General features: G+C 45.9%; 1 protein-coding gene across 1 annotated transcript in view; it reads right to left on the reverse strand.

Annotated features, from left to right (window-relative positions):
- Positions 1–27,756, reverse strand: part of CHSY1 (chondroitin sulfate synthase 1) — a 74,960-nt gene that overhangs the window by 45,774 nt on the left and 1,430 nt on the right. The window contains exon 2 of the mRNA XM_058033718.1: positions 19,663–20,158. Coding sequence (XP_057889701.1) covers positions 19,663–20,158 — 496 coding nt within the window. The remainder of the gene's footprint in view (positions 1–19,662; positions 20,159–27,756) is intronic.

Here is a 27,756-nt window from a genome sequence, read left to right on the forward strand (position 1 = left end):
ATATATATTTGCTCTGCTCAACTACTACATAAACCATAGGAAAATGATCAATAGACAGCAGTTCTCAGACTGTTAATGTTTACTGAAAACCAAATGCATAAATAATTAAATCCAGTAGAAGACTTTTGATTGGAGCCAGTTTAACCAGTGAAAAAGTGATTTTCGAAGCACAGGCCCATGTTCAGTACAACACTGATACCATTTGGGGTTGCTTGTTTTTCAGAAAATACTTCCTGTACTATGGAAATCAAATTCTTCAGTCATCATTTGCATGTCTAAATTAACGCATGGCAAACAATGCAGAAAACCTCAACGTCTTTATCTCGGTGCTGCAGGGAAGTGTTTATTCAAGTTACAGGCATCTTGCAGAAGTCAGTATTGTATCTGCATTTTACAAGACATGTCACTTATTAATGTATGGAATAACTTCTGTGGTTTTACCCATGTAGGAGCATTTTTCACATCTGTAATTCCTCATTTCTTTCCTCCACTACCAAACATCAAACCTAGTATTGCCACAAGAGTGCTAATGCCTCCCTCTGTCAATGGAGACAGCAGGTAAAACTGATAATTTTTGATACCCCCTAAGCTTCTCCTACCTGCCCAAACACAAATTTTCTTCCTAAATTCCTATTTTCCCCCAAGTGCAAGGCCCTGTTGGTATTTCCCACCAACAGGAGATCTTACATGGTTAATAAAAATCAGACATTTTACAGCTTGACACCCCTCCCTCAGTATTTATAAAGGATTTGATGCATTTCAAAGGGCGATTCCCAGCTTGATAATGGAAGAGCCATTACTGGAGCCTAGTCCTGCAGAAGTCCAAGACACTGAGCTTTAATGTCATGCCAATCTTATGCACAGAACAGCTATTTTGGGTAATTACACAAGTTGTAATAATGCCTTTGGAGTCCCATGAAGCTGAGCTCACTCAAGACATGTAGTCTTGCAGGAAGAAACATTTTCAACAGGGATTCAATTTGTTTTAATAAAATACTGAGAACTTTTTCCTTTAGACATCAGTAATTTATAGTAGTACTTATAATTATCTACAAGATTTCTAATCTTTAGCTGATGTACATCAGCATAACCTTGCTACCTGATCAAGTTACACTTATTTACATCAGAGGAAAATTCAACCCTATGCCAGATCTTATTTAGCAGTACCTCTTGCAACTTATCTGTATTTCACTTTCGGTATTAATATATTTTTTTACAAAATAATCTTAAACGTCATCTGATACAGCACTTGCTGTTTGGAACAGAGCATTTTACCACAGCAGAATTGATTTCCAATTGTTTGCACATTAAAGACAGTTCAACCCAAATTGATTGGGAGTGTCTGCAGAAAGCTCAAGAGGAACATTTGTCAGGATGAGGCTTTTTGGGGAGGCTCCTTTTGCTGCAGGACAGGTGAAGGATGAAGGTACATCCCACGAGCACGTGGATCTGAGCTTTTCCTCTCTCCCTGGGAGGGAACAGCCTGTTCTTCCAGCAGGCAAAAAGCAGCAAAAGCCAGCAAGAAATAAAAGAAATATATGATAAAATACTAAGAGTTTGTTAGCTACCATGCACCTCAGCTTTCAGTGACGTCTTTGGTGCAGCCTCCACGTTTCCAAGTCCCTTCTGTTAACCAGGCGTGATTAATTCCCCTTCAGCTTCCCAAGCCTGCTTCTGCTTAGAAGCCAATTTAGCAATTAAATTAATCGTCAAATATTTCTTGCCAGAGAATGAAAAAGAAGTTTCACTCGCCTGGGCAAAACGCAATTCCCGAAGGATTTGAGCATTTAATGAGTGGAACAGTTATGAAAAAATGTAAAAACTGGCAAATCAGACAGCAAAGAAAGAGACAGGAAGTGACAGATTTAAGAAAATACCTCTAAAGTAGAGGAAATGAGTCGTCCTTTAAGAAGAAATCATACATATAAAGCCCATAAAACAGAGTTTTCTTTGTAGACTGGACTGAAGAATGAAAGAAAAAAAGAGAAGAGATAAAAAAAGGCACATCCTGATTAGCATTAAAAGCAGGGCAGCTTCAGTGGTCAGCCTCTTCTAGTCAAGATGGAAATTTGCATCATTTTAAAAGCAGTGTCCAAAGGCTATCTGTGAAAGAAAAAGTGTGGAAAAAGGAGAAAAAAGGCACTAAATGTATGGAGAGGAGTGACTTGAGCCAGCAAGGACACACAGCTGCCCATGTGAAATAAAAGATCTGCTCCATGCACTGTAAAGTCCTAAGGGTGATAGTCTTGACAGGATAAAAGGAATTTACTAAAAAACCAAAATGCACCTCTCCCAGGAGGGATGTGCCAAGAAGAGCCTTGTGCTGAGTTTCTGCCCAGGTGAAGTTCTGCCCAACTGAGAGACTTCTGCAGTGATTTACAAACCAGAGAATTCTGTGGTACCCAAGGTGTTGGGTGCACAGAGAATGCATTTTTATCACAGGCTGGATGGGCAATTCCCAGAGTTACAACAGCAAGAACTGCCCAGCTGGACCCAATAAAGTCCTGGACAGCCCAGCACCAGGTCAGGGAGGGGACTGGGGGCAATCTGAGGACTGTGCTAAGGGCTTTGAGTGACACTGACATTTTTAAAAGGTAACTCAAGCCTTGCTTATGTGAAGATAAGTCTTTGTTAAACACCCATTTTTTGAAGCTGGTTGCTCTAATGCAGGAAATGTCACACATAAAAGAGCTTTATGTGAGTGCAAACATCTTACAGGGCAAATTTAACCACTGAGATTGTGTGTTCATCCCTACAAAAGAACATTCATTGTCCAGACGTGCTCAGTGAGGTTTTGCTGGAGAGGAGGGAAATGCAAGGAAAAAAAATAAAAAATATCCTCACTGCATTTTGCAACTACAAAAGGCACTTCTAAGACATTTTTGTATAACTACAAGATTCTCTTTCATTATAACGTTACCTCATTAAATAAAAATTTACCTGGACTTGATTCTTAATTTTTTGAATTATTTGTCTTTCCCAAGGTAGAGAAATGAGACTAATTAATAAATGTGAAAGCCTTCTGCCACAAGGATTTCCCTTGAAAGGGCTGTAACAGCAATTTTAGCACTGAGTTGCTTCAAGCAAGTTCTCTGCCTGGTTTTCCCTGGCCATAAAGGCAGCAGCAGCTACCCTGAGCAACAACCCTGCTACTGTAATACATCACTCATCACAGCCTCACTGGCATGATAAAGTGTTTGCTCGTGAGGGGATTGTGTGGCCAGTCCAAACAAAGACCACTTCATCTTGCATTTCCTAGAAATCTTTTTCTCTGTAGAAAAAGAGCTCACATCCTGAGCTGTGCCAATGGAGAATGGTGGGAAGGCAGAGCCACTCCCCAGCCCTCCCCTCTGCCCACAAGGCAGAGCTGCCTGCATATGCCCTCCCAAATAACTGCTCTGCTGCACACCCCTGATGCATTTCATTCAGTTACAAATGAAATAATATTATAATCACCTGGGAGTTTTATTACTGTTACCTGGAGACACTGCCAGCAGCTCCCTCCAGCACTCTGCTGAGTGGATGAGATTTGCAGCAAACCTAAAGCAATCAAGCCAGCAAGGTCATCTTTATTGCAGAGTGAGAAATAAAGGCTGCATGAGCCTCACGTGGTATTTCTCTCCTCTCCTTCCTCATTTCCCTGCTCCTTCCAACAGCTCCAGTTCCCAAAAGCTCATGGGGAGATGATGTGGAACTGCTGGGAGAGCATCTCCCCACTCCTGACTGGGAGCACACACACAGATCCACTTAGAGATATTCGCATGTGCAAATCCCCACTTCTTCCAGCATTTCCCCACAAACAGAAGACAGAGAAACCAACAAACAGAGTGATCCATCATCTCTCCAAACTATTACCCTGTTAAATTTGCTGTGGTGAGGGCAAGCAGGGATTTACCCAGCAGCAGCTCTGGTTTGAAGGGCACAATCCAGAGATGAGTGTGCCTCAGCACCCTCTGAATGCCCTTGTGGTTTAATTCCCCTTCAGGTCCTAGGAATTTCCTGCTTCCACTGATATTACATGGCTCTGGGCTTCACTGCTATCCCTGCATGGAAAGCAGAGCTCTCAGCCTTGACCTTCAGCCAAACTGCTGGGGGCAGGAGGAAAGGTGTGTTTGGCCCCCTGACATGGACCCTTCCTCTTGGGCCCTTTTGGGAGGTTGGAGCTACATTTCCCACAGTCACACCTGGGAGATTTTCCATCCCAGCCTGGTTAACCTGTACATCCAAGTCCCCACTCTCAACATCCAAAGGACACCTGCCAAAAGCCAGCATGAGATGGAGGGTGCTGCCTTCCCAATGCTACACTGCCTTGTTCAAACACCCTCTGATGTCCAAGGGCCACAGGACAGCTCATCCCCAGCCTGTGAGAGCCTGCTGGCCTCTTGGCCTGCTCCTTTGGTGCCCAGAGAGCTCTTGATCCCATGAGAGAACCAATGTGGCCACTCCACATGGGAGGTGACAAGGAAAACAGGGCAGATGAGAGCTGCCAGAGCAGCCAGGGAGCTCACCTAAAGCACAGACAAATCCTCTTTCCCAAGCTGTTTGTGTAAATTGAATTTACTTCAAGCTAAAACACCATTCCAAAGACGTGGTTCTGCTCTTGCTCACTTAGCGCTGGCCATGGCACTGTGGGGTGTCCCTCCCTCCAGTCTCCTGGCATGGGAGCGTTCCAAGGCCAGGGCTGGAGCCACAGTCTGTGCCCTCCCTGCACAGATCCCACACTCCCAGCTGGGGCACAGCAGCCCCTGTGGGCTCACACACTCCACGCTGCAGCAGAACAAACATGGAGGGAGCTCCCTCCACACTGCAGCCCGGCACCTTCAGCCCAGGCCCGCTCTGAGGGAATGAAAAACAGCCCAAATTGGATCATGCACATAACCACAGCACCACAGGCCAGCGGGGACACTGCCCTGACAGCACACAGTGCCAACAGCTTCCCTGGCAGGACACGCTCCAATCCACGGGGCAACTGGATCTGAGGAGAATGGACAATCCCATGGTCTGTTTGAAACGTTATAGAAGACACAGGTTGAATATTAATCAGAAAGAAAAAAGTACTGATCATCACCATATCAATGGGCTCAGTTTAGCTTTCAGGGCTCATTATTGTCTGGTGTGAGGTGCAGGACTGAGTCTGTGCAGATATTTCCAAGCTGCAAAGTTATAGCTATGGTTTTATCCCCAAAGCCTCTAGAAAGGACTGCAGCAACTCCATCAAACACTTGAAGATTTAAAAATAAATTTTAAAAACCCTAGCTCTGCAACAGCATCATCCAAGTGACAATGCTCAGGAACAGGGTCTGGAATATTTTACAGTGATTCCGCTACATTCCAGCACACATATTTACTTTAGCTGACCACAGAGTGCATGAGCACACAGCTACATGAAAAGGGGTGCTTTCCAGTGTGTGGCAACCGGGGGAGTCTAACCAGAATATTAAGAGACAGCCATATTTTACTATTATTTACCATCAAGGCACCACAAGAACCACTGCAGCTCCTTTCTTCTGAATATAATCATCATATTGATAAAACTGGCAGCATTCCCAAAGTGGACACGGCTTTTTTGTCCCACCACACAAAGAGAGGCAGACACAAAGACAACCAGTGACGTTATATTGGCTACCAAAGAAAACAAAATCCAAGCCACTGTTCTTCACTGCACGCTCTCTGCTTGGACAGGAAGAAAACATACTCTAAGAAGTCACTTTCAGAACTGTAAAGAGTTGACTGTTTTGCATGGTAACTAGGCATGAAATTACAGCAGCTACAATTCAGTGTTTTTCCTATGTTGGCCATCAGTCAGGTGCACGAGTGCTCCCACTTGGATTTAACTCGGATGCCACGCCAGAACACATCCCATCAGCAACACACTTGTCACTTCCATGCAGGATGGGTTTGCTGGCATGTGGGAGCAGCTGAGGCTCACAGCATGTTGCTTTCTTGGCAGGTATTCCACCTTGCCTAGGGGAGACAGGCATAGGGGAGTTCTACGTCTAGGAAAAATAAGGTTATTGTAGCCCATCAGATATGATTTCCGGCTTTAGGGATTAGAGCTGTGTCCCAGCCAGAGCCAGGGAAAACAGCAGGTTGCTCCTTAGCTTGCACCTTGTAACATTTGATTGTTCACCTGCATTTATTTCAGACTAACTTCCTTTCTGAAGGCCAATCTCGGTCCTTCTCTGCCCACTCCCACCACACACTCAGCCCTCTCCACTCTCAGAGAAACTGCAATCAAGGTTAAGCACATTTAAGTTTCATATCATCATAAAGAAGTAGCTCCTTCAACATCTGCAAGTGACTGTGACTGCTTTTCCTCCTCCTCCTCCTCAGCACTTCCCACCTCAAATTTTGCCCCTCTGTTGGTCCTCTGCAAAGGGGAGCACCTGTAAACTGCTCCCTGATTTACCAGACAAGAAACTGCTTCACTTGGAGCAGCAGCTACAAAAGGAGCAACATCTGCTCAGTGAGCACTCAGCAGAACATTGCACAAGAGCACTTACTGCAGCCTGCCTGATATTGCAAATGCCAAAGGAATCTGGTTCCCTCGTATCTCTACTCACGGGACCTCTGTTTAGAATATTTGAAATTACTTAGGCTCCAGCACATTAATAAGACCCCCCCCCCGGGTTTTACCCTGGGTCTCTTGCTTTCGCCACCCTTCACCTCCAAGAGGTTTTTTCCCACTGCTCCACTTTGCTCTCTGGTTCCAGTGAAGAGCCTCATCTGCACCCCTGCAAGCTGGGCTCCCTCAGTTTTCTTAGGAAATCATCTCCAGTGATTGCCTCGGGCCACGCTTCAGAAAGGCTGATGGAGAACTGCAGGTTTGTCTGCAGGGCTCCCAGCTCAATTCATTCCTTCTGATGCCCTCTGGGAACCAGAGCACACCACGCTGATTCTTTTTGACATTTCTGCCTGTGACTTTTCTGCCCCTAAACAGGTGGGGAGGGGACATTTCCTGATCCTGCTCTAGGAAAAGGTCCATTCCAGCAGAAAATATGGTTCTCCCTCTCCCTCCTGAAAACAAGTCTGCTCCTGCCTCACCTCACTTCAGCCTGACAGTGGAATTTTAATTGCAGTAACTGGGGAAAGGGGGGGGAAGGTGTGGTTTGGCTGCAGGACACAGAGTCAGGACCTCTTACACTCTGCACCTTGCCCTGACGGCACCTCCTCCTGTGCCCTGGGGATAACCCCGTGCCATGCGGGAGAGCTGCTGTTCCCCAGTGTGGAAGGAGCATGGGAAAGGTTTGCAAAGCCCTTTGATGGTAAAGCACAAAATTCTAGACCCGGGGTAACAGCTCCCTCCGTGTACTGGGCAATCAGGTTCCTCCAAGTTCCCCTGCGAGCAAGGTCAAAACCACACGTCAAGTTTGCCCGAGAATGACAGCCAGTCTAAAATTAAGCTGAAAAGTAACTTCTCACCCTCTTGTGAAACAGGCCACAAAAAAGTCTAAATGCATCTTCAAAGCCAAAACAGATCTTCAGCAAGAAATGCTCCCTGGAGAGGGGAGCAAGCACTGCACATGTTCCAAGGCAGAGCTGGGTGTCGACACCAAGGCCTGGGCAGGGCAGAGCTGCTGCTCTCAAGGGACAGAGACATGGTGTAAAGTGCCATGGACCCACCCCAAGTCACCTTTTGCCACACTCAGCTACCAAATCTCATGATTTGTCCACAGTAATGGAGCAGAAGGGAAGAGCAATGTCAAACCTAAAAAGCTTAACATTAAACAGCACATCCCTCTTGTGCTCTTCCTCCATCCCACGAGACCTATCTCATGGTAATTTGATGGAAAGCTGTTTTTCCACCCAAGCTCTACTTTGAGTCGAGAAGCCAGCAGTGACAGCATCAGAAAGCTATTTGGGAATGGAACTGAAAAGCTGTCAGATAGCTTTGTGGGGTTAAAAAAACCAACTTAGAAAACCAAACACAGGAGACAGGAGATGGCAAACCTCAAGATGTCTGAAGACCACAGGAGACAAACTCATGAGATTCCCAAATCACCAGGACTTTGTCAGTTTACAGATCCTCCTCTCACTCCCTCCCCTACATTTCAGACGATGAGTGTGCATTTCTGGGCAGGACAGGTTTCAGCCAAGTGTCTGTGGAACAAGCATGAGGACACGTGCAGGAGGAAAAAAGTAACAGCGGAGGCGGGGAAAAGATGGGGAAATTAATCCAAAGGCTGCAATGAAGTTCAAAAATTTTAAGAAGTCAGGATTTTTTTCCATTTAAGTGCCTGGTGAAGGACTGGGCTGCCTCTGTTATGGTGCACACAATGTCTTTCAAGCCAGGTCTGTCTCTGGAGCAGAAATTCAACACACTTTTCCCCAGAGAAAGTTCTATTGTCCTGCAGTCGCTGCCAAATTCAGATGTTTAATTCAAAGTGTGAACCAGAAGGATTCCAGTCTGCTTTTAGAGAGAAAATCTCCAGGCTACCGTCCATCCCATAACTAACACCAGCTTTGTTCAGGGCAGGACACAGCACAGCTCCCTATCCTCAAAAGGCAAGGGAGGCAACATATAAACAACATATCACTGTACATCACAGCCTGGGAGCTGCATACCTCAAACAGTAAGCAGTGCTAACAGTCTGAGGCACCTCGACAGATGTACGGCCAAGCAGCCATAAAGGAGCCTTTGTGCTGCCTGAACAGAAACAAGGCATTTTCTGTACGGGAGCGGGCCCGAGCACCATAAACGGGGTTACACATTTCACACCTCCCCTGCACCGGGGCAGATGGCACAAGGCAGCATGGAGGAATGACCACATCAGGGATCTGCAGGAGCCACTCTGCAGCCACAAGGAAGATGACTTTGCCCTCAGCTTCCATCCCCCTCGCTTGCAGGTCCCAGGTCAGAAGTGTCTGGTTTAAAGCGGAGCCAACCCGCCATTGAGCGGAGGCCTGTCCCTGCAGGACAGTCCGTGCAAAAGATCACCACAAAAACTTGTGATCCACCACACAAAGGCTTTTCATCCTCGTGCTTAAGCACCCAGCTGCTATTTTATATATATTTTGAAACACACTTTTCATCTTCGCCCTAGTTTCCAGTTCTGAAATTAGGCTAATTCTTCAAGGCCGCAGGAGCCGCGCTGTTATTTTTGGCCTAGGGAAGATAAGAAACCGTGTGGATCGTTTTCCCTCAGTACAAGCACACACAGCAGCAGCAGCAAACTTCAGGATTCAGCCAAACACATTATTCCACAGGATCAGAAGTGGCTTCCAGTTGGGCCCAGTAAAACACAGCAAGAAAAAGTCCAACTGCAAAAGGCTCTCACAGTGACTGCGGTGCATGTTTCAACTCCAGGGAAGCAGAGGAGAGGGGGGGGAAAAGAGAGTATTTGAAAAAGTCAAAGAAAAATTGCTCTGTCCAAAACCTGGAAAAGCCACAGTTAGCAACCATTCCCAGGGAAGCAAAAGCCCTGCTGCTTTATGAAGATTAAATCTGCTATTGTCTCACAGTTGTTGGCTGTTTGCTTTTTTTTAAATAAAGTTCCCCTTGGCCAACGATGTTAGGAAGTATCTTCAATAAGAAAAGGATATAAAAACAAGTATGCTAGTTAATAAATCAGTGATAAGGTTAAACAAACAAGGTAAGGTAAGGTGAGGGTAAGGTTTCTTGACAAATCATCTGTGATAAGGTTAAGCAAATTTCTCTTTTGTCAGGACAGGAAAGATACACATGCAAAGGCACAATATTTTCGCTGACATGGACAATGAATGTGAGAGGTGTATGTTCTGAGTCACTCACATTGGACAAGACTTTTTTTAAGCATATGGTCTGAAGACTGTAGGAAACCATTAAAAAAATTGGTCAGGCATTTAACCCACTCTGCACCTTTACATTGAGGGGGACTGTAGGAAAAAAGCTTTATAAAAAATTCAGACCTTAGATACAGGCAGTTCCCTGCTGAATATCTATGCAGAATTACACATAATGTTAATTCTCAACAACCCATCCACCCAGAACTTCGTCCTTCTGAGGACAAAGAACATTGCCCTGATGCAGAGATGCTAAGGAGTGAATTCTGCTGTCCCTTGGGAAGCATTTTCTCTCTCTGCAAGACAGTAACACACAATTAAAAGTATGGTTACAAAGGATTAAGGCAGCTCAGTTAATGCAAACTAGCACTCTCTCCTGCATTCCTCACTAATACAGTGGTGACATAACCAGCCAAAACATGTAGCTTTAATTCAAATAAGGTTTAAAGAAGTTACTGCCAAGTAATTACACCCATTGAAGGCCCATGAGCACAGGAACCTTCATTAATACCCCGCTGCCGTTCTCAGAGCGCTTTTCCAACCAACTGCACCAATCTGAAGTGGCAACCATGGACAAGAGCAGGCAACAGGTTTTCATGAGCAGACTTGTGCTTGCCTTTCAGGAGACACTGACACATGGCTGAGCACAGCCACGAGGACAGAGGCGAGGACACAGCATCCAAGTGCTGGCTGCCTCCTCAGAAGGGCCGGGGCAGCCCCGAGGTAGAGGAGCTTTCTGGTAATGTCCTCCTTTATTTTGCTGATAACACGCTTTTCTTTGCAGCTGAAAGAAGGTGACACTGGCACTTCAGGAACTGCAGGCAGCTTTCTACTACCCTTTTCTGCTTTCTAATGAACTGCTGGCCAAGTCCAAGCCATGGGTTCCCATTTATTTCATCACTAATCCTAGCCTCTGTGTAAGAACCTGTGCTTAATCCACAAAGAGTACCGGATGCTTCTGAAGACTGCTTCCAAGAACAAAAATACAGCACTCAGCTGGAGCTCCCTAAAGCCATTCAGTAGGAAGGATTAAACCCAGAGACTTGGATGGAACTTAGATCCAGTGGGCATGACCCTACCTGTGCTCTCTTCATTACACAAGAGCATGTCGTGCCTTTGCCTTTTCCTAAAGCTCTTTCTAAGCTAATGACTCCAAAGCACTCATCTCACTGCTCTGCACAAACATTCAGGGCTCACATCCATGTGCTCTCAGCATAAACCAGCACAGACCCAAATGAAGCTGTTTGTGGCAATGCTGGCATTTCCCTGCCAGCAGCTCAGGTAGAAATGGCATCACACCGGCTGCAAAGCTCTCTGTGAAAAGGAAAAACTTCTTCCATGCTCACCTGGAAAAGGGAGCTCACTGTAGTGGCTCTCCTCTTACCACCAACATTTCACATCAGGGCACAACACTGAAGTGTGGACAAGAGATAAATGGAGAAACTGACATTTCCTATTCAAAGAGCCTTTAAAAGAATGGTCCCTATTAGCTTTGGTTCTTAATAGCAACATAAATTACATGCAGGCATTGATTCTTTCCCTGAAGTCACCATTACCACACAAGCTGCAAGTAACTGGCATGAAGTTCAGCGGGTTCTCAAGAGTCCCCTCATAAAAATCTGTCACAACTTTTACTTTTATTATTGTAGCACCACTTTTAACTTGCTCAAGACACAACTGAAAAAAACCACTAACTTGCTCTCACTGAGTACCAGCAGAAGTTTAGTTTCATGTAAAAAAAACTAACCAGAATAACCAGAGCTCAAGTTCTAGTTTTGCAAGGGCTCCCAAATACACTTTTAGCTGAAACTAAAATTTAAGAAAACAAAGCCAGTTAGTCCCCCAAACTTTTTCCAATTAAGTTCCCAACTTCCTTGTGACACATAAAGGTCATTTTGGCCTAGGCATGCAGGAAGATAATCCCCACCCTTCAGGCAACTGGGATTTCTGGCAAGATTTTAAGAGGTCTCCAGCTGATAACCATGAAAAGTTCACACCACCAGGAGTCCAGATAAGCTTTTAACACAGGAAATTAGTGCGAAATTGTTTTAAGCATTTTCAAGATCAATTAAGATGGTGTAACAGTCCAGCAAAGCAGAATTGAGTTCTCTGCTTCAAATCAGATGGGTTTGGAATACAAAACAGCAGCTCTGGAGCTGGGAGGTGTCTGCAGGAAATTAGGTTAGACAAATGCAGGGCAATTAATCCTCTGTGCAGTCAGATTACAGACTCCCCCATCCCCAGGGCACAGCCAGAGCTGGGTTAAACTGCTGCAGGTTGTCATCCTGCACCTTCCCTGCCCATCCAGGGCCAGTGGCTCTCCCCCACAGCCTAAAAAGCCAATCTCTTCCCTGACATGTGAGGTACACACAGGGAGACTCAAACCAGCTCTCATTTGTAACTGCAGATGCAAACTATGAAAAAAAGCAGCTGCAAATGCAATTTTCTGCCTTGTCAGCACTGAGGGACAGTAAAGTTCATCAAGGACACTGAATTTCAGAGAAGCAAAAGATGAACTGGGAGTTTCTGGCTAGGGTGAGGAGTCAGCTGGTGTTAGCAGCTCTTTTTGGGATCTCTCCCAGCACAGGCAGCAGACCAGTGACTGCAAACAGTGTGAACTGGGAAAAATGTGACTGTACAGATGACAAATGCATCCTCAGACACTGCCCTGGTACACTGTCAGCCCAGGGAGCAAGGCAAGTGTCTCAGCACAAAGCCTGCTAGGAAATGTTCTGTCCCAAGGCATAAAGAAAACCCTTCCTAGCAGGTTAGTGCTACACACCACTGTGGTAGAACAACTCTGGGTAATTATCCATGCTCATTCATTGGAAGTTCAAAAGAAAATGATCTTATTACACTGAATTTGGTTGATGGGGTTTTTTAAAGTAACAAATAGGTATTACACTGAGACCCATTGTATCTCTCCATTTAAAAAATCCAAATTTTCTTTCTTCTCTGTGACAATTCAATTGTTCTTACTGAAAAAAATCAAGTATTTCTTAAAACACCGTAGCAGGTAGCACTGAAAGCATTTGGGCTGTGTGTTCCTACCCTCCTGTTGGTGACCTCAGCTAAGTTTATATTAAGCCCCTTCCCAACATCAGCACTTCATTTTTATTTCCCAGCACCAAACAAGTCTGGCTTTTCTCTCTCATGCTCACAGGCTCTGACACCTCCCTGATGCTGGTGCTTTAAGCTGCTCACAGAATTTGGCTTTAATAGATTGAGGGGAGAAATGCAAATATTCTCTCCAAATTAACACAATTAGCCCGCCCTCCTCCCACAATTACCCTCTACATAGAGATCAGCTAAAATCTTCTATTCTGAGAGCCCCAGCTGACATTTTATGTCCCCTTCAGTCAAGAAAGACAATTTTTATATCTATTTTTATCACTGTCTAGTTACACAGGACACTTACAGAGATCCTGGTTTTATACAGAGATATCCATGAAATGGTTTATTGCCCCTACATTCATCTTTTATACACAGAAATAAGCACTAAAGAAAAAGGAAACTTGACAGCTCAATGTTTGGTCAGATATCATTGACCCATAGAGAGAACTGACTACAAAGGGTTTGACATTGATTAGATTTGGAATTTAACAGTGTCCTTCCAAGGTCTCCAGTCAGGTGGGATTCCCCTACAAGAGGCAGGGCAGCTCTGATCACAGCACAAGAACCAGAGTCTCACAGCTCCAGCAAGCTGTAAAGTAAGATTTTACCCTGCAAAAGCAGGATGGCTTTCCCATCAGTTCAAAAGAAAAATACACAATAGAAAGCTTCTAGTCTCAGACTCATCCCCTTCTGCCTATCTCCACTGCTGTTCAACAGAACAAACTCAAATCCTCAACTCCCTTCTGAGTGCCTTAATTAAGAAACTGGCATGATGAGCTATTTTCTTAGTTCTTTGTCCTGTCATGCTATGAAGGATTAGCCTTTCCTGACTTGTCCTCAAGATAACAACTAATCCTGATGTCTCCCTCAACTCAAGAGGCTGCACAGACCCTAATTTATAACAAAACCACTGCACTCCAAGACAACAGTAATGGGGGAAAGCAATACTTCTGTTTGCTGGATTCATGGCTGAAGCTTCCTAAGAGTCTGCACGACACCATCTAAGTCCTCATTTCAGCAACCCTCAGCTTAGGCATTAGGTCAAGTCATCCAGCTAACTAAGGACAGATTAACCATGTGCTCACAAAATCTAGGTCAGTCCCAAACAGTCTCTACAGCCTGGAAAGGCCTCTCTGTGTCAGCAAGAACCCCCCAGCCCTGCCCTCTGAAGAGGATGCTCTGCAGAAAGCGAGTGGGACCCACACTCACGTTCTGTTACATCTGTTCTTCATTTCTACAGCACAGAATAAACCTCGACAAACCTGCATTCACAAGTCAGTAAGAAACCAGTCAGTAATGTCAAGTTCTCCCTCTTCGGAACATCTGGTTCTCAAATACTCAGTTTGAGTGAAAGAGCTTCAGAAAGATACTCTTTCTGAAGTGAAAGAGCCAGGTCAGGACCTGGCTGCACACCTGAGACCTGTCTCCCATTCCAAACCTTCCAAATCCTCCTAACCCACACCTCGGTTCCACAGACCCAGTCTGCAGCCCTCACTGTCTTCTCTCTGCCCTCCTCCCCAGCAAACACTAAGATCAGACCACAGTGGCCACACCACACTGCCTCCCCACTGCTGTCATGGGCTCCCTGTCACACCAGTCATGTATTTCAGTCTCACCCTGAGCCCCATGCATCACCTCCCCTGCCCAGATAATGCTCTTCTCCAGTCTTACCTGTCTGTCCTTTGACAAAGTGCCATTCCTCATTACCTTCAGGCAGCTCAATCTCCATCCATCCCCAGAACGCATGGCCACCCACTTACTTCTTAATCTGAAGCCAAAAAGACATCTCTGAGGCGTTCCAAAGATAAAATTTAGTGCTGGAGGAAAGATGGCTTATAAACATCCACTCTAAAACTCTGGGCATGCTTGTATCCTCCCTCTCTCTTATACACACAATTCACATCACAGGTTTCTTGAAATTGAGAGATGCAGTGGGCTGCACACACAGCAAGATAAAGGTGTCTGTGCTGTCAGGGTTTGTCAAGTTTCCATGCTCTGACTTCAGAAAATGTCCAAGCTTTGAAGCCAGGACAATACACACATACAATAATGTCTTATTTCAGGAGTGCTGCTGGAAGCTCCTGACACAAAGACAAGTCAAATCTTTCATTTGCTGGCTGGGAGTCCAAGAAGAGGTTCATGGAGCAAGAACAACCAAACACCACAGTCCAACCCCACTGCCCCCAATGTCTGCAGGGACCAGGGGTGTGCAGAGCCCCCTCACAGACCCCATCCTGCCCTGCTCTGAGAGCTCACTCTGTGCTGGGTGTCACTCACATCCAGCCCAACAGGATCAGTCTCCTTTTTGTTAATGAGAGAAGGGTAGAGCAAAGGAACTGGAGGTCAGCCATTAACAGCAGCACCTCTTTCCAGTCCTTCAGATCTGATCAATCACTGCAGGACTATAATTGATTTTATTGGTTTTTTTTTACTTCCAGCTGTCTTACAGAAAAGCATAAACTTCAGTTTTGCCCTTGGGAACATCCATACCAGAAATGGTATGTTCTGGCACTGCCAGGGTACTTGGCAGATATAATGAGCACTTTAAGGGCTTTCTTAACTTCAGTGAATTTCAGAGTAGCAATTATCTTCAATTACTCCAGATGAAAGACCACACAAAATGTTAATTCAAACCCCCCTTCTCCCAAAGCCCCCTGCTATCTCTGGTCACCAATGTCCTACTTTTTCCCCTCACCAACACCCAAAAGGTTGGACCTGCTCTTCCTTGCTGCTTATGTTTCCTGGTGTGATCAATGCCCTTGTCACACCTTCCTTTCCATGTATATTGTAAAAAATCCTGTCTCCTTTCAGGACATTGTAGAGTACTTGTTGCAGTTTGGAGGAAAACATTGCTTTCTCCAAACAGACACACTTGCTGCATCTCACCTAATTTCTCCCACAACCTCAATCAGAACAGGAGATAAAACAGACAAAATTGGTTATTTGTACCTGCCAGAGCTAGGAAAAGATGCTCCACTGGATCCACTGTAGGATCCACTATTGCACTGTAGGACACAGAGGAAGGAACTGGGATCACCTGAAAGCAGCATGTGTCAGAAGGGTTTAAATACAAAAGAAATTAATGAGATACCTCAGCACTTCTTGAGGTATGCCTTGACTTCTAGCAGCTACAAAGAGCCTGTAATGAAATTGTGAGGTTGTTAACCACAAATTAGAACAATACTCAGCAACAGCTGCAAAACAAGGCTGAAACAACACCAAGCTACACAGCAGTGACTTTGTAATTCAGGTGCATTTCAAGGAAATATTGGACACAAAACTGAGATCAACAATACTTTTGGGATGATTTAAATCACAAATGAAAGAGCTTGTCACCAAAACCAGAACATGTTCTCAAGGCTGAAATCCAAGACCCTGCGTGGCACCACATGGCAATGTAGGAGAAAACAAAACTTCCACGTCCCTGTGACTCACATGAGATGGACTGGAAGAACTACTGGTGGGAGGAAAGGGGAGAAGGAAGGAGACTTAAGTAGGCAATCTTTTCCTGAGGATAACACCCAGCAATGTGCCAGAAGTCTAAAGTACCAGTATTCACTAGAAATGCAGAACCACTTCTGAGGAAGTTCACTCCAAGCCTTCAGTTCTCTTCAAGAAAAAGGACCACACACTGTATTTCTTCATGAACTCTGAAGCTCTCTTCTGGAAGCTTCAGAGACTTCATAGCTCCATTCTTCTCATGACTATTTTCTTACAATTTGCTGCATAAACTCTCTGACTTTGGCTGCTCCACCCTATAGAGTGAGTTTTACAGCTATTTGTCAAACAGCAGCCACAGTCTGGGTTTTGTTTTTACAATGATGATAATCCTTGCCCTAAAGAACTTACATTTAACAGCCATGTCTCATCTCTGACTCACTCAACCTGTGTCAAATAACAGCTCCAAGCCTCGTCATAGGAGCTTGAAATCCCTCATGGGCTGCAAACTGCTCCCAAAGCAGCAGCCTGGGTGGGTCAGAGATGCCCAGAGCCCAGGGAGCTGCAGTTGTCCTCAACCTTGCACATGCTGCTGCTTTTCTGGGCTGAGATGACACAGGAAGTGCAAAGAATGGTGGTGTCAATTCCTCTGCTGTGCCTCTGAAAAGCTCCTGACGGCAGGAGAGTGTGAACAAATCCTCCCGAGTCCTGAAACGGGCAATAACCAATGCCACTCTAATGAAGTGGTCTGAGAGGCACTGCAGAGAGCAGAGCAGTGACAGAAACACAGGAAGGGGGGAAAAAAGGGGCTTTGAGACAAACTGCTGGGAGCAGAAACGCCACACAGAGCTGGGCTGGTGATGCATTCGGGCACACCACCAGGGCCAGGGCCAGGGAAGATGAGCAGCACAGTAAAGACATTGTGGGATCCCAAAATCAGAGAAAGGGGGCAGTGACAGTCATGGAGATGAGTAAAACGATTCTGGGCAGGGAGCCCACCACGAGAACAGTGCAGGGAAAAGCCACCCGTGGTGAGGACCAGCAGGGCACTCCACGCCCGAGATGCTGAGAATGAAACACAGCGAGCTGGGGGGTCACTGCAGGGCCCTGAACTCCTCCCTCGTGCTGCCACTCGAGCCTCTTCAGCATGGGAAGTGCAGGCTGCAAAGGAGAAGTCTGAGGTTTGGGATTTCTAAGGCCAGCACTGCTCTGTCTGCTGAGCCTTGTGCTGTCACAGCTTTTCCTCTGATGGGAATTGTGAAGGATGCGGTGGCTGTGCCCCAGCAGAGCAGGCACAGATAAACTTTTTGCTCCATCAGAAGCTCAGTGAAACACAACATTTTGTAACTCACTTACAGTGGCCTGTTACTTGATGTTCATGAACATACAAGACATGGAAAATGTCACTTTTACACCAAGCATTTCTAACACAGCTGTTGCAACAGCTGTGTTTTTTCACACAGCTATTGCTTTATCTGAAATAAACTACCAGGCACATTTCATCTGGGCAACAAGAGGACCAGATAAAAAAAGATGACAGGTATTTAAATTGAAAAGCCACAGCTAAATGAGAGTGGGCCTACTTCTTGCAGAAGCTGTGTGCTTTCGTCATTGAAATGTTTCCTACTCTCCCCAACAGCTGAGCCTTAACATGCCACACTCACAGGTTACTTCTGAACACCCAACAGCTTATGCACTTCACACAAACCAATTTTAAGCAATTCATGGCACTTAGGAGAATCCAGCATTAAGGCTAATAACAGAAGCTCATCAAACAAAACTGATTATGAGAAAGCACCATCTATTTCTGTCAGACAGCATTCCCAGTGCAGTTGTGGGCTATCCTCGGTTATTTCAATCCAATATTTGGTTGTATTGAATTTAGGAGCTCTTTGACAGTTTCAATAAGACCAAAATGCTGACCTTCAGTAACTTATCAAATGCCATATGGTACAGGCATTCACAGCAGAAGTTATTTCAACTCTGAATGTCTATAGTAAAAATTTTATGCTGCTGAAAACTGTGGAAAAAGTTACTGACTCTTTACGAATGGCTAAACCACAATGCTGGCAAAACATAAACTAGTTCCAGGTCTGAAAGCAGGGAATGTGGAGAGACACTGTTAGTCCAGAAAGTCTCCAAGCACAAAAGATATTAATTAATAACTGCAGCTGGAAACCTCCTTCCCCTTCCTCAGAGGCTTCCCTGTCGCTGAACTGTGAACTGAAACAAAGCAACAACTTTTGGGGGCAGAAACTCAGTGTCAAAAGTTAAACCCAAGTCTTTGCCAGGGAAAGAGCGGCTCAGCAGCAGTATCTGTCACTGTCTGTGACCTCACTGTCACTGTGACCACAGTTCCTGCCACAGAGGCAGAAGAGCCCCCCTCCACCACATCACATGAAAGGACAAAGCCGAAGTTGCGTCAGGTCGTAAATGTTTGTGCACAAACTGTTCAGCCTCTCTTCTGCTTTCAACTTCTCCCATATTTCTAAGGCAGACCCACCAGCATTTACCCTGGTGAAAGTGCAGCTCAAGCCCAGCAGCTGCTGCCAACCAGGCAGTCTGCAAACACCCAGGACTCACTCCAAGGAGCCCAGCGCACCCAGGCAGGAGAAGCCCCTGTCACCCCCGGGGAGGAGCTGCCAGCTCCCAACAAACAGCAGCAGGAAACTCTGCCACAAGCAGGCTCTCTAATTTTTTATTCCCCAAAATGCCAAATTTGCAGGCACATCAGGGTGAGCAGACCACAAGTTTCGGTAAGAGTGGTGGCTTGTCTCTACTGACGTCCAGGACCTGCTGAGCAGGCGCCTGCAGCATGGGGCTGCCAACCAGTGCCCGGAGCAGCAACAGATTTGGGCTGCCAGGAGGCAGCTCAGCATGCAGGGTTACAGTGCCAGCCACCATGAGACATCTCCAGTTTGGGGAAAAACTGTCACTGTCAGGGCAAACATCTGTCAGCCTCACACATTTCAACTGCAGCAAGAAACACGGTAATTGTATCATCCATTTTCCATACTGACACCAGGACGTGCTCGGGTAAAGAAGATAAAAGAGGCTTGGACAGTCAGGACTGCAGGCACTTGAGGCCATTTTGATTTCAGCTTATTCCCTTTCTATCTAAATAAAAATATCTGTGATGAATAACGAATATTCCTCCACTTCCCTGCTCACTGCTACATTTCCAAATTTTCCAAGGGTGACACTCGCAGGGAACAAAAAGCGTAGAAACCGTACAGTGGGGATGGTGATGCTGCAGAGGCAGCTGAGAGCTGGGGGATCTGCGGCGCACAACAGCCCCCCTCCCCTCCAGCTGCCCCAAAAGCCCCCTCCCCAGTGCCCCGTCCTTACCTCGTAGGACCAGACGCACTGCACGCCCGCGAACCTGCGCACGCAGCGCCCCACCTCCACGTCCTCGTGCGTGGTGTACATCTCGCGCAGGCACTCGCCGATGTGCGGCACCATCCTGCGCAGCACCTCCCTGCTCATGATCACCCCTGGGCCCCCCATGCAGAAGTTCTCCCCCGGCTCCAGCGCCAGCTTGCCCATCTCCTCCGTGGTGCCGAGGCCGGTCTGGCCCAGGAACAGCGGCTCGCTGCTGTTCAGGCTCCTGAGGAAGTTCTCCAGTTTGTCCCCTTTGATGTAAACGTCGTCGTCAGCCCTCATGAACCATTCGTATTTGTCCAAGTAGTGGTCATGCATGTATTTGAGCATCATGAAGGATTTCTTCTGGGGGGGGTAGGAGTCATCTACGCCTGGAAGGGGCACGATGGGGATGGGGATAGAGGTGTCCGAACCCTCGCTGGAGAAGAACTCGACCTTGCCAGGAATGGTTTTGGACCACGTTCTAGATTGGAAAAGACAAGAAGCAATAATTAAATATGCAAACCAGGGCAGGCAGAGAGTGCTGCCAGACTGTGGCTCACCTGCTTTACAAATTTTCTTTTTTGAACACCTCAAAAGGTTATTTTTTACCACACAAATGAGGACATTCACATGGCACACACAGCAATTGGTACAACATACACAAAATTCTGATATGACAAGAGTCTGAGTACCATTTCTGCACCTCCATATGTCAGAAAAATAATTCAATAGCAGCAGTTCACTAGTAGGAAGCAGGATTCCTTAAGCACACTCAGTTTTGCACTAACAGCTATTGATCACAAAACATGGAGGCAATCCAATACAGGCCAACAATTCACATACAACTGAATTCACTGCTTCCAAAGCTTCCCTGTAAATTATTCAGCATCATAGCCACCTTCCATTCCCTCTACGCCTTCCCAAAAGCTCAAATGTGTACTCAGAAATACAGACTTCCAGAGAGTAAATTCACATGAACTTTCAAGGAAACAGCATCCCTTGGGAAAGCAACCAAAGAGCAACTTCTCCAGATGGTGTGTGGAGAAGCAAAGCACAGAGCATGGAGCAGAAGTAACCTCAAGTGGCTTTGTCCATACCAGCAAAGTTCTAAGAGATGCCTGTAAAACTCCTAATTCCCACAGTAACATGGTGCTACCCAACACCTGCACCTTTCCAGACACTTCATTCCAGGTTCCAGTGCAGAGGAACTGCTCAGAAGAGAAGAACACTCAGAAGAGTGCAGAGCAGCACAGCAACATCTGCTCCACACCTTCCGTGCTCCTCTCCGACAAATCCAACCCATCTGCGTGGGCAAACTGGGTCACTGATAGCAGGAAGGGCTGCAGGATGATTCCTCAAGGCAGAGCACAGCCTCCTCCAGGGAGGATTTTCAGTCACATAACTGCTACAGCCTTGCCCTGAAAAATTACTAATTTTAAGCTTGCAGTGCCATTTTCTGAGATTCTATCTGGGATAAGAGATCACATATCCCTCACAGAAACATTTTTAGTTGGTAAAACTATTTTAGTTGGTAAACCAACAGAAAACTGTTCTAGTTGGAAAACCAACAGATTTTGCCCCTTTTTATATAGAGGAAGAATAATTTATAATTTTATTTGGCAATTACACTTAGGATATAACCTAAAGCTGATGTGAAAAGACTCTCAAGGTAAAGGACACAGTATTCCCTCAATGCATCACTGTCACTCTGACCAGATGCCTCTCGGCACAGGCTTCTTGCCAATACCTGAGCAGATTTTGGGCAGCACAGACCATCTGAAATTTGAAATCTCCAGAATTAGCTATCTTATAAAATCTGAAATGTAAAAATACTTCAAGAGAATTATTCCTTAAGTTCCATCAGAAAATGCAGAGGTATTTAATGAGACTACCTGAACATCAACTTTGACACCTTAACAGTTTCTCAATAATTCCACTGAGTGTAATGAATATCACCCAATTACTTTAAAAGTTTTGTCTCCTGGATTTCTTACTGCCATGGGTAGTGTTTCATAGCAAAAGTTTAGATCTGAGCTTCCAGAAGAGCACAGAGTAAAGGAAATGGAAGCATTCCCACTGACTTCACAACAGAGGTGATGAGGTCTTTAATCATCAGTGAAGCAATTAATGCACAGTACTGCTGGTTATAAATCACATCCTGGTAAAGCACTGAGAACTGCCTGCTCTAAAAGGAGACACTGTCACATCCTGAACTTTCACTAACTTAAGGAAGTTCTGCTGTTTGTTTTCTAACACCCACACTCCACATACAAACCATCCACAGCTCTTCCCATATCAGCTCCCAGTCTAAGATTGAAAAACTTTTCTTCACAAAAGATGCATTTAAATTTTAGTGTCACAGAAAGAAAGGACAGAAGGAGTTACTGAGAAATGCAGCTCATCACATCCACTGAGACTCAGCTTTGGGTGGACCCAGGACACTCTGCAGACAACCACCAGGTTGAAGTTACAACCTAAAGTCTTTTGGAGATTTCTGTTCAGTTACTTTTTTATTCAAAAGCAAACAATGTATTTTCAGACTTGCTCTTCACACCCTGAAAGATCTGCCTTTATCATGACTATAATCTATGGGCAATACAGGATGTCTTCTATCACTCCAAGCTTTAGCTCCTTCCTGGTAGTCATCAAGCCCTTCTGTTGATTCCCAGTTTAAATTTACTCCCTGCTCTCCAAATAGGCACCCTCACCTCAAGAACCACTAATTACTGTCAAGAGAAGAGCTCCCATTCAACAGAAAGGGAACAAAATGCATGCACATCCATAAAGCATGGCATACTTGATTCCCAGTCTTCCTATTGCACTAAACCCCTCCTCCCAAAGCCCACTTTCCATATGAGCCACATTTAGGTTTCACATTAGACCAGGGGTAAAACAGAGACATTCCTGCACGTGTGCGGGAATGGGGACAGAAACACCCTAACAACATCCACACCCCAAGGACCTGTGTGAGCACCACGATGTCACTCCAGCCTTGGGATCTCATGTCAACCACATCGACCCTGCCACCAGCACAGCTTGACTGCGCCTTTGTTCACCTCCTGCAGCAACACAGTTTCTAGGAAGAGACAGCCCAAGGTGTTATTTGTGACGGTGGCTTTGTTTGAACCCAAAGGGACGAAACCCTCACACATGGACAAACAGCCCAAGTGTCTGTGTCAGCAGGGCACAGCCGGGGCACGGGCTCAGACAATGGAGCCACCACGGGCTGCCCCTCACGTCCAAGCCTCAGCCCTTTCTGGGACAGAATGCAGGGAGAACAGTTTGCTCAGGAAACATGCTGCTGCACTCAGCCAAAGAAGCCAAACCACAGAGGGTGAGATGAACTGTAAGTAGGTTTTTCTGGCCCCAGTTATCAGCAGAACTAAGGACTGATAAATGCAGGGATGAATTCTGATCAAAGCTGCTTTTAACTTTTTTATCCAGTGTTGCAAATAATCAAACTTGGCTCCATCACTAGCAATTCTGTAGTTTAGTACGTAAAACCTACACTTCTTGCCAATCCTCCCACCTCCACTGTCATTTACCTTGTCTGCTCTCAGGTTATGGGCAGCAACCTGACCCTTCAGCTCCTGAGCACAGAGCTCTTGTCACAACACCTCCCCACCAACACCCCCTTCCACCAGCTGACATCACCTTCCTGGTCAAGCTTTCTCCAGTATAAGCCCTGCAGGTTGTATCTGCAAAAGAATTGTATGTTTGATAATGAAAAAAAAAACCCAGAAAAATATTTTTATTGAAATTTGACACCCTCCTTCTTCCCCGCCGCCCTGTCACCCTGAGCTGTTTAAAGGACACATGGACACAACATTTCTGCCACCAGACTCTGTATCTGCACCTGCAGAGACCACCTGGGCTGCAGTGATCGATCACTGAGCCTTCAGTCAAAGCCATTTCAACTCTGTCCACAGAGAAATATCAGCCTGTGAATACAACTGATACGGCCCTGAACTGGTCATTTAAAAACCCTGACAGATCCCAACCTTATCTCCCCCGTGTAATCTGAATCTGCTGCTTGAGCAGGAGGATGTGCATGAATCAGGACAGCAAGGCTCTCCATTACCCTCCCCAGGAGGTAAAAAACCTGCACCATGCTGAGTGACCTGGTTTCTCTCAGTGCACAGAGCTCCACAAACCAGAAGGCTGTGCTGACAAGGAAATCAAAGTGAAAATTAAACAAACACAAACTAAATGAGTAATGCTTCCTCAGGAAAAAAATCTCTGAGCAGAGGACACGAGTCCAGTGATGCTCCAGTATTGGTGGCTACCAAATCAATTTTAACATCCCTCCCTCACCCAGTTTTGCACACTGGATATCCTATGTGTACCCTAGGCTATGCAAGTCACAAGTAAAGTGGGTGAAAAGATTTTATCTTTTTAGCTGGCGCCCAGGAATTCATGAAATACAGAAAACCTTGTGCACATCAAGAGTGCTGAAAAACACCAGTATTTTCTAAAAAGACCACAACTGTAGTCTTGAAATGTTGTCAGAAGTCATTTCTTCACTTAAAAAGAAGCTTTAAAGCACAGCTTGCAGCAAGAGCAGCACAGATCTGGGATGTTTTCCCTTCAGTTTCCAGTATTTATTATTTATTTGTATTATCTTGCTTATCAGTGCTGCAGACTCGGCAGAAGCACAGTCAGTGGTGTTATGCAGACAGTGCTCCCTTTGTAAAGACTCAGGCTGAAGACTGACAAAAAATGTATTTGGTTTTTGTCTGCAGCTCAGGAAGTTTCCCTCAGAGGAGATCAGAGAAATCATTTAAAGTTTTGAGAAATAGTCATCTTGTATAATTAAGCTGAAGAAAATCATAATTTGTGAAGAACTCAGCAAGACAACAGACATGAAAGACTGATGTCTTGAATGCAGCTAAATTCCATGCCGAATTAGGGCTAGTTTGGCATCACTGTTCTTCAAGGCCCCATTCTTCCAACAACATTTGCTACAGGGGAAGCAGTGAACCACAGCTCAGGCAGGAGAGCTGAGCTCGGAAACCAGCACGCCGCTCCTGCACATGGTATTGTAGATAACACATGGGAAGTCACCAAAAAAAGCTGCACATCTCTGTCACTAAGATCTGCATTACAGAATTCCAATTTTGAGGAAAAGTTCCTTTCAGGTTTCTGCAGGATTGCTTTAACAGAGAACTGAAGCAGATTCCACAGCTCTTTGAGTCCTTTGAGCTAAACTCCTCCAATTTTAAGTGATGCTAGTTTTCTGTCCATGCACATCCACCTTCCTTGTGGACACAGGGACAGAAATGGATCCATCACCCACAGGCACATAGACAGTCAGTGGGCCAGGCTAAGATCAGAGCCCAAGTGCCTCAGAGTTTTGGGCCATATGGTTATTTTGGGGGATGTAAGTGACTTTATTTTACTTACCCCCCATTCCCTGTATCAATGACAGTTGCTCTGTGTGCTTCTTCCATACTGTTCCTTCAACATCCTCACAGATTCTAGGTTACAGCCAGAAATGCCATGTACATCATGTTTCTGGTGGAGGGTACCTGAGCAGGACACCGAGTTCTCACTGCTGCAGTACTGTGGTACGATTCACACATGAAGTGAAACACGTACTGTGCTGGCACAACATCCCAAGTCACTCCACAGGGCCCCCTCCCAAGAGGCAGGAGCTCCACAGCCCATCACATCCCCCAACAGCGCCCAGAACGGGCCAAACCACCCGACAGATGCAGATCTGAATTTAGGAGCAATGCACTTACAATGTGTAAGCGCAGGCTTAGACAGATAACCCAAACTCCCCCACACCCAAATCCTTTGGCTGCCTTTCACTTTAAGCTCTTCCGAGCACTCAGGTGTTTGGATTCCAGCTTCCTGTAAGCCACCACCAAGAGAGGTTGGAAATGGAGCCTCCAAAGGGCATCCTTCTGCAGCTGGGCAGGGATGGCTCAGCACCAGCCCCGGGCATCCCTCTTGGTCCTCGTGGCACTTGCCGGTGCCCTGGGGACCGTCCCAAACCCAGAAGTGCTGTGGCTGTGTTCCTGCAGAGATGCTGCCAAAGGCCAGCCGCTGACATCTCGCCATTAACTGCATTCACACCACTCTCCTGCCACGTTTCCCAGGAAATCTAGTTGCTACGCAAACGGGGGAAAAAAAAAATGGGTTAACTGCCTGATATTTCTGTTCCTGAGACAGCAGACTTAAATCTTCTGGGAGACTGCTTATTCCCATCCTCTCCTTCCTGCAGCTCTTTTAGGACAACTCCCCTCAACTGCAAAAGCATTAGCACATATTGTTGCACTTTCCCTGAACCCCAGCCATCCCTTTAACTCCTTCCTGCCCAGCTCTTTTCCTGACTATTCCTTGTCCTTCCAAGTGACACCGTGGCTCCTGCTGCTGCACTTCCCCGGCCTCCTGCAAGGGAAGCTCTGCTAACCTGGCTGTCGGATGCAATCACTGCTGAGGCTGCAAATCTGCCCTCCGAAAACCTGTGGATCTAAAGCTTATTCTCTGCCTCACAGACTACAAAAGCAGGACTGTTACAAAGAGCCGGCGGCTCCCGAAAATCCAGCAGGCCTGGTTTGCCTTGCAGTGGTCATTTTGCTCATGATTGATGTTCAGGAAGTGGATTGCTTCCCCTCTTGTTACACCCGATCTGGATTCACAGCAGCCAGGATCAGCAAATGCTTTCCGCTCCGGTCCCTTTTAGCTGTGTCTGTAAATGGCCTTTGAGCCACAGCAATTTGGAGGTATTCAGCCTCTGAATCCCTAATTCCTTTCAGCGTGGTATCAAGGCTCTGCACACGCTGCCACCCCGGGAATGCCTTGCTAGCAGCTTCCCATTTCACTGGCTGTGCCAGCGATTCAGCTCACCAGGATGCTTTGTCAATGTAGTAATCCCAGCAATTGTCTGCTTGAGTACTTCATGGCAATCAAAAGCCATTTAAGATTTCAGGTTTGTCTTCCTCTTCCCCCCTCCCCATCTTCCCCCAAAGATGTCTTCCTGTCACCGGGACATTAGCTCATTTCTTTCACCAACGGAGGTGAGAAAAACGCATTTAGCCCGACTAAGAGTCTCTTTATCCGTCTCTTCCAAGAACAGACATCATCTCTAGAGGTTAAACCAAAATAGCAGTGTAGTAAAAAGCAATACTCAGATCTCCATCTAAGGGCTGAAGGAGCCCGATTCCATTAGCTGAATTTGTTAAGTTGCATCTTTAGCCATTATTTTGTGAGAGCAGATGTCGCAGATCTTGTTCTCTAAACCCAGCTCCGCCACAGCACCAGACTGTTCAGCAAGCACAGGCAAAACCAGGCGAAAACAGGAATCCTTCCCACACCAGCAAAGTGAATTTCTCCCCAAAGAACACTCTGGACAACACAGTGATAGATTTCCCTTTTCCGAATTCTTGATGCAAAATGTGATGGATGCTAGAAAAAGTATTCTGCCATAAAACCTGGTATGTGATGTCCCAACACGACTCCAGCCTCCTTGTATGTAAATCTAAATTGCACAGCCTGTGAGATTTGCAATCCAAAATACTCCATCCCACATGGTGAGGGAGAACATAACCCTGAAGAAACAGATTCCTTCACCCATTTCAAAGCATCAATCATGCGCTCTCTGTAACTTAATTACAGGTCTACTGCTGGAAGAAGGAATTAAGTTTCCATTAAAACCATCGCTGGTGGACAATATGCCTCAGATTGCCCAAATAAAGCAATTTTATTTCATTGGATGCTGATATAAAGACAAATTTCCTGAAACCAGAGCCGAGCTGGGAACGATAGTATGATGGCCCATCATCATAGTTTTGTCACCCTGCTCTTACTGGCCAATAGGGCCAAGTACTCTCCAGCCAGGGCAGGCAAGATATGGAGAAGGGTCTGTTCTAGCACAAGACCGAAGGGGATGTTTTATTAAAGATCTGCCCCAGAGCTCCTGGCTGCTCCTCTGAGGGTGCTGGCTCAGGCAGAGCTGGGGTGTACCCGAGCTGACATTTTAGCCCTCGAGTCTTTCAGATTTCCCAAGCAGGCTTCCCGTGCAGCCTCCCAGCACTGCCTGCTGGCGCACACACCGGAGCAATGAGCACATCC

This window comes from Melospiza georgiana, chromosome 13, assembly GCF_028018845.1.
Source record: "Melospiza georgiana isolate bMelGeo1 chromosome 13, bMelGeo1.pri, whole genome shotgun sequence".
Classification (NCBI taxonomy): domain Eukaryota; kingdom Metazoa; phylum Chordata; class Aves; order Passeriformes; family Passerellidae; genus Melospiza; species Melospiza georgiana.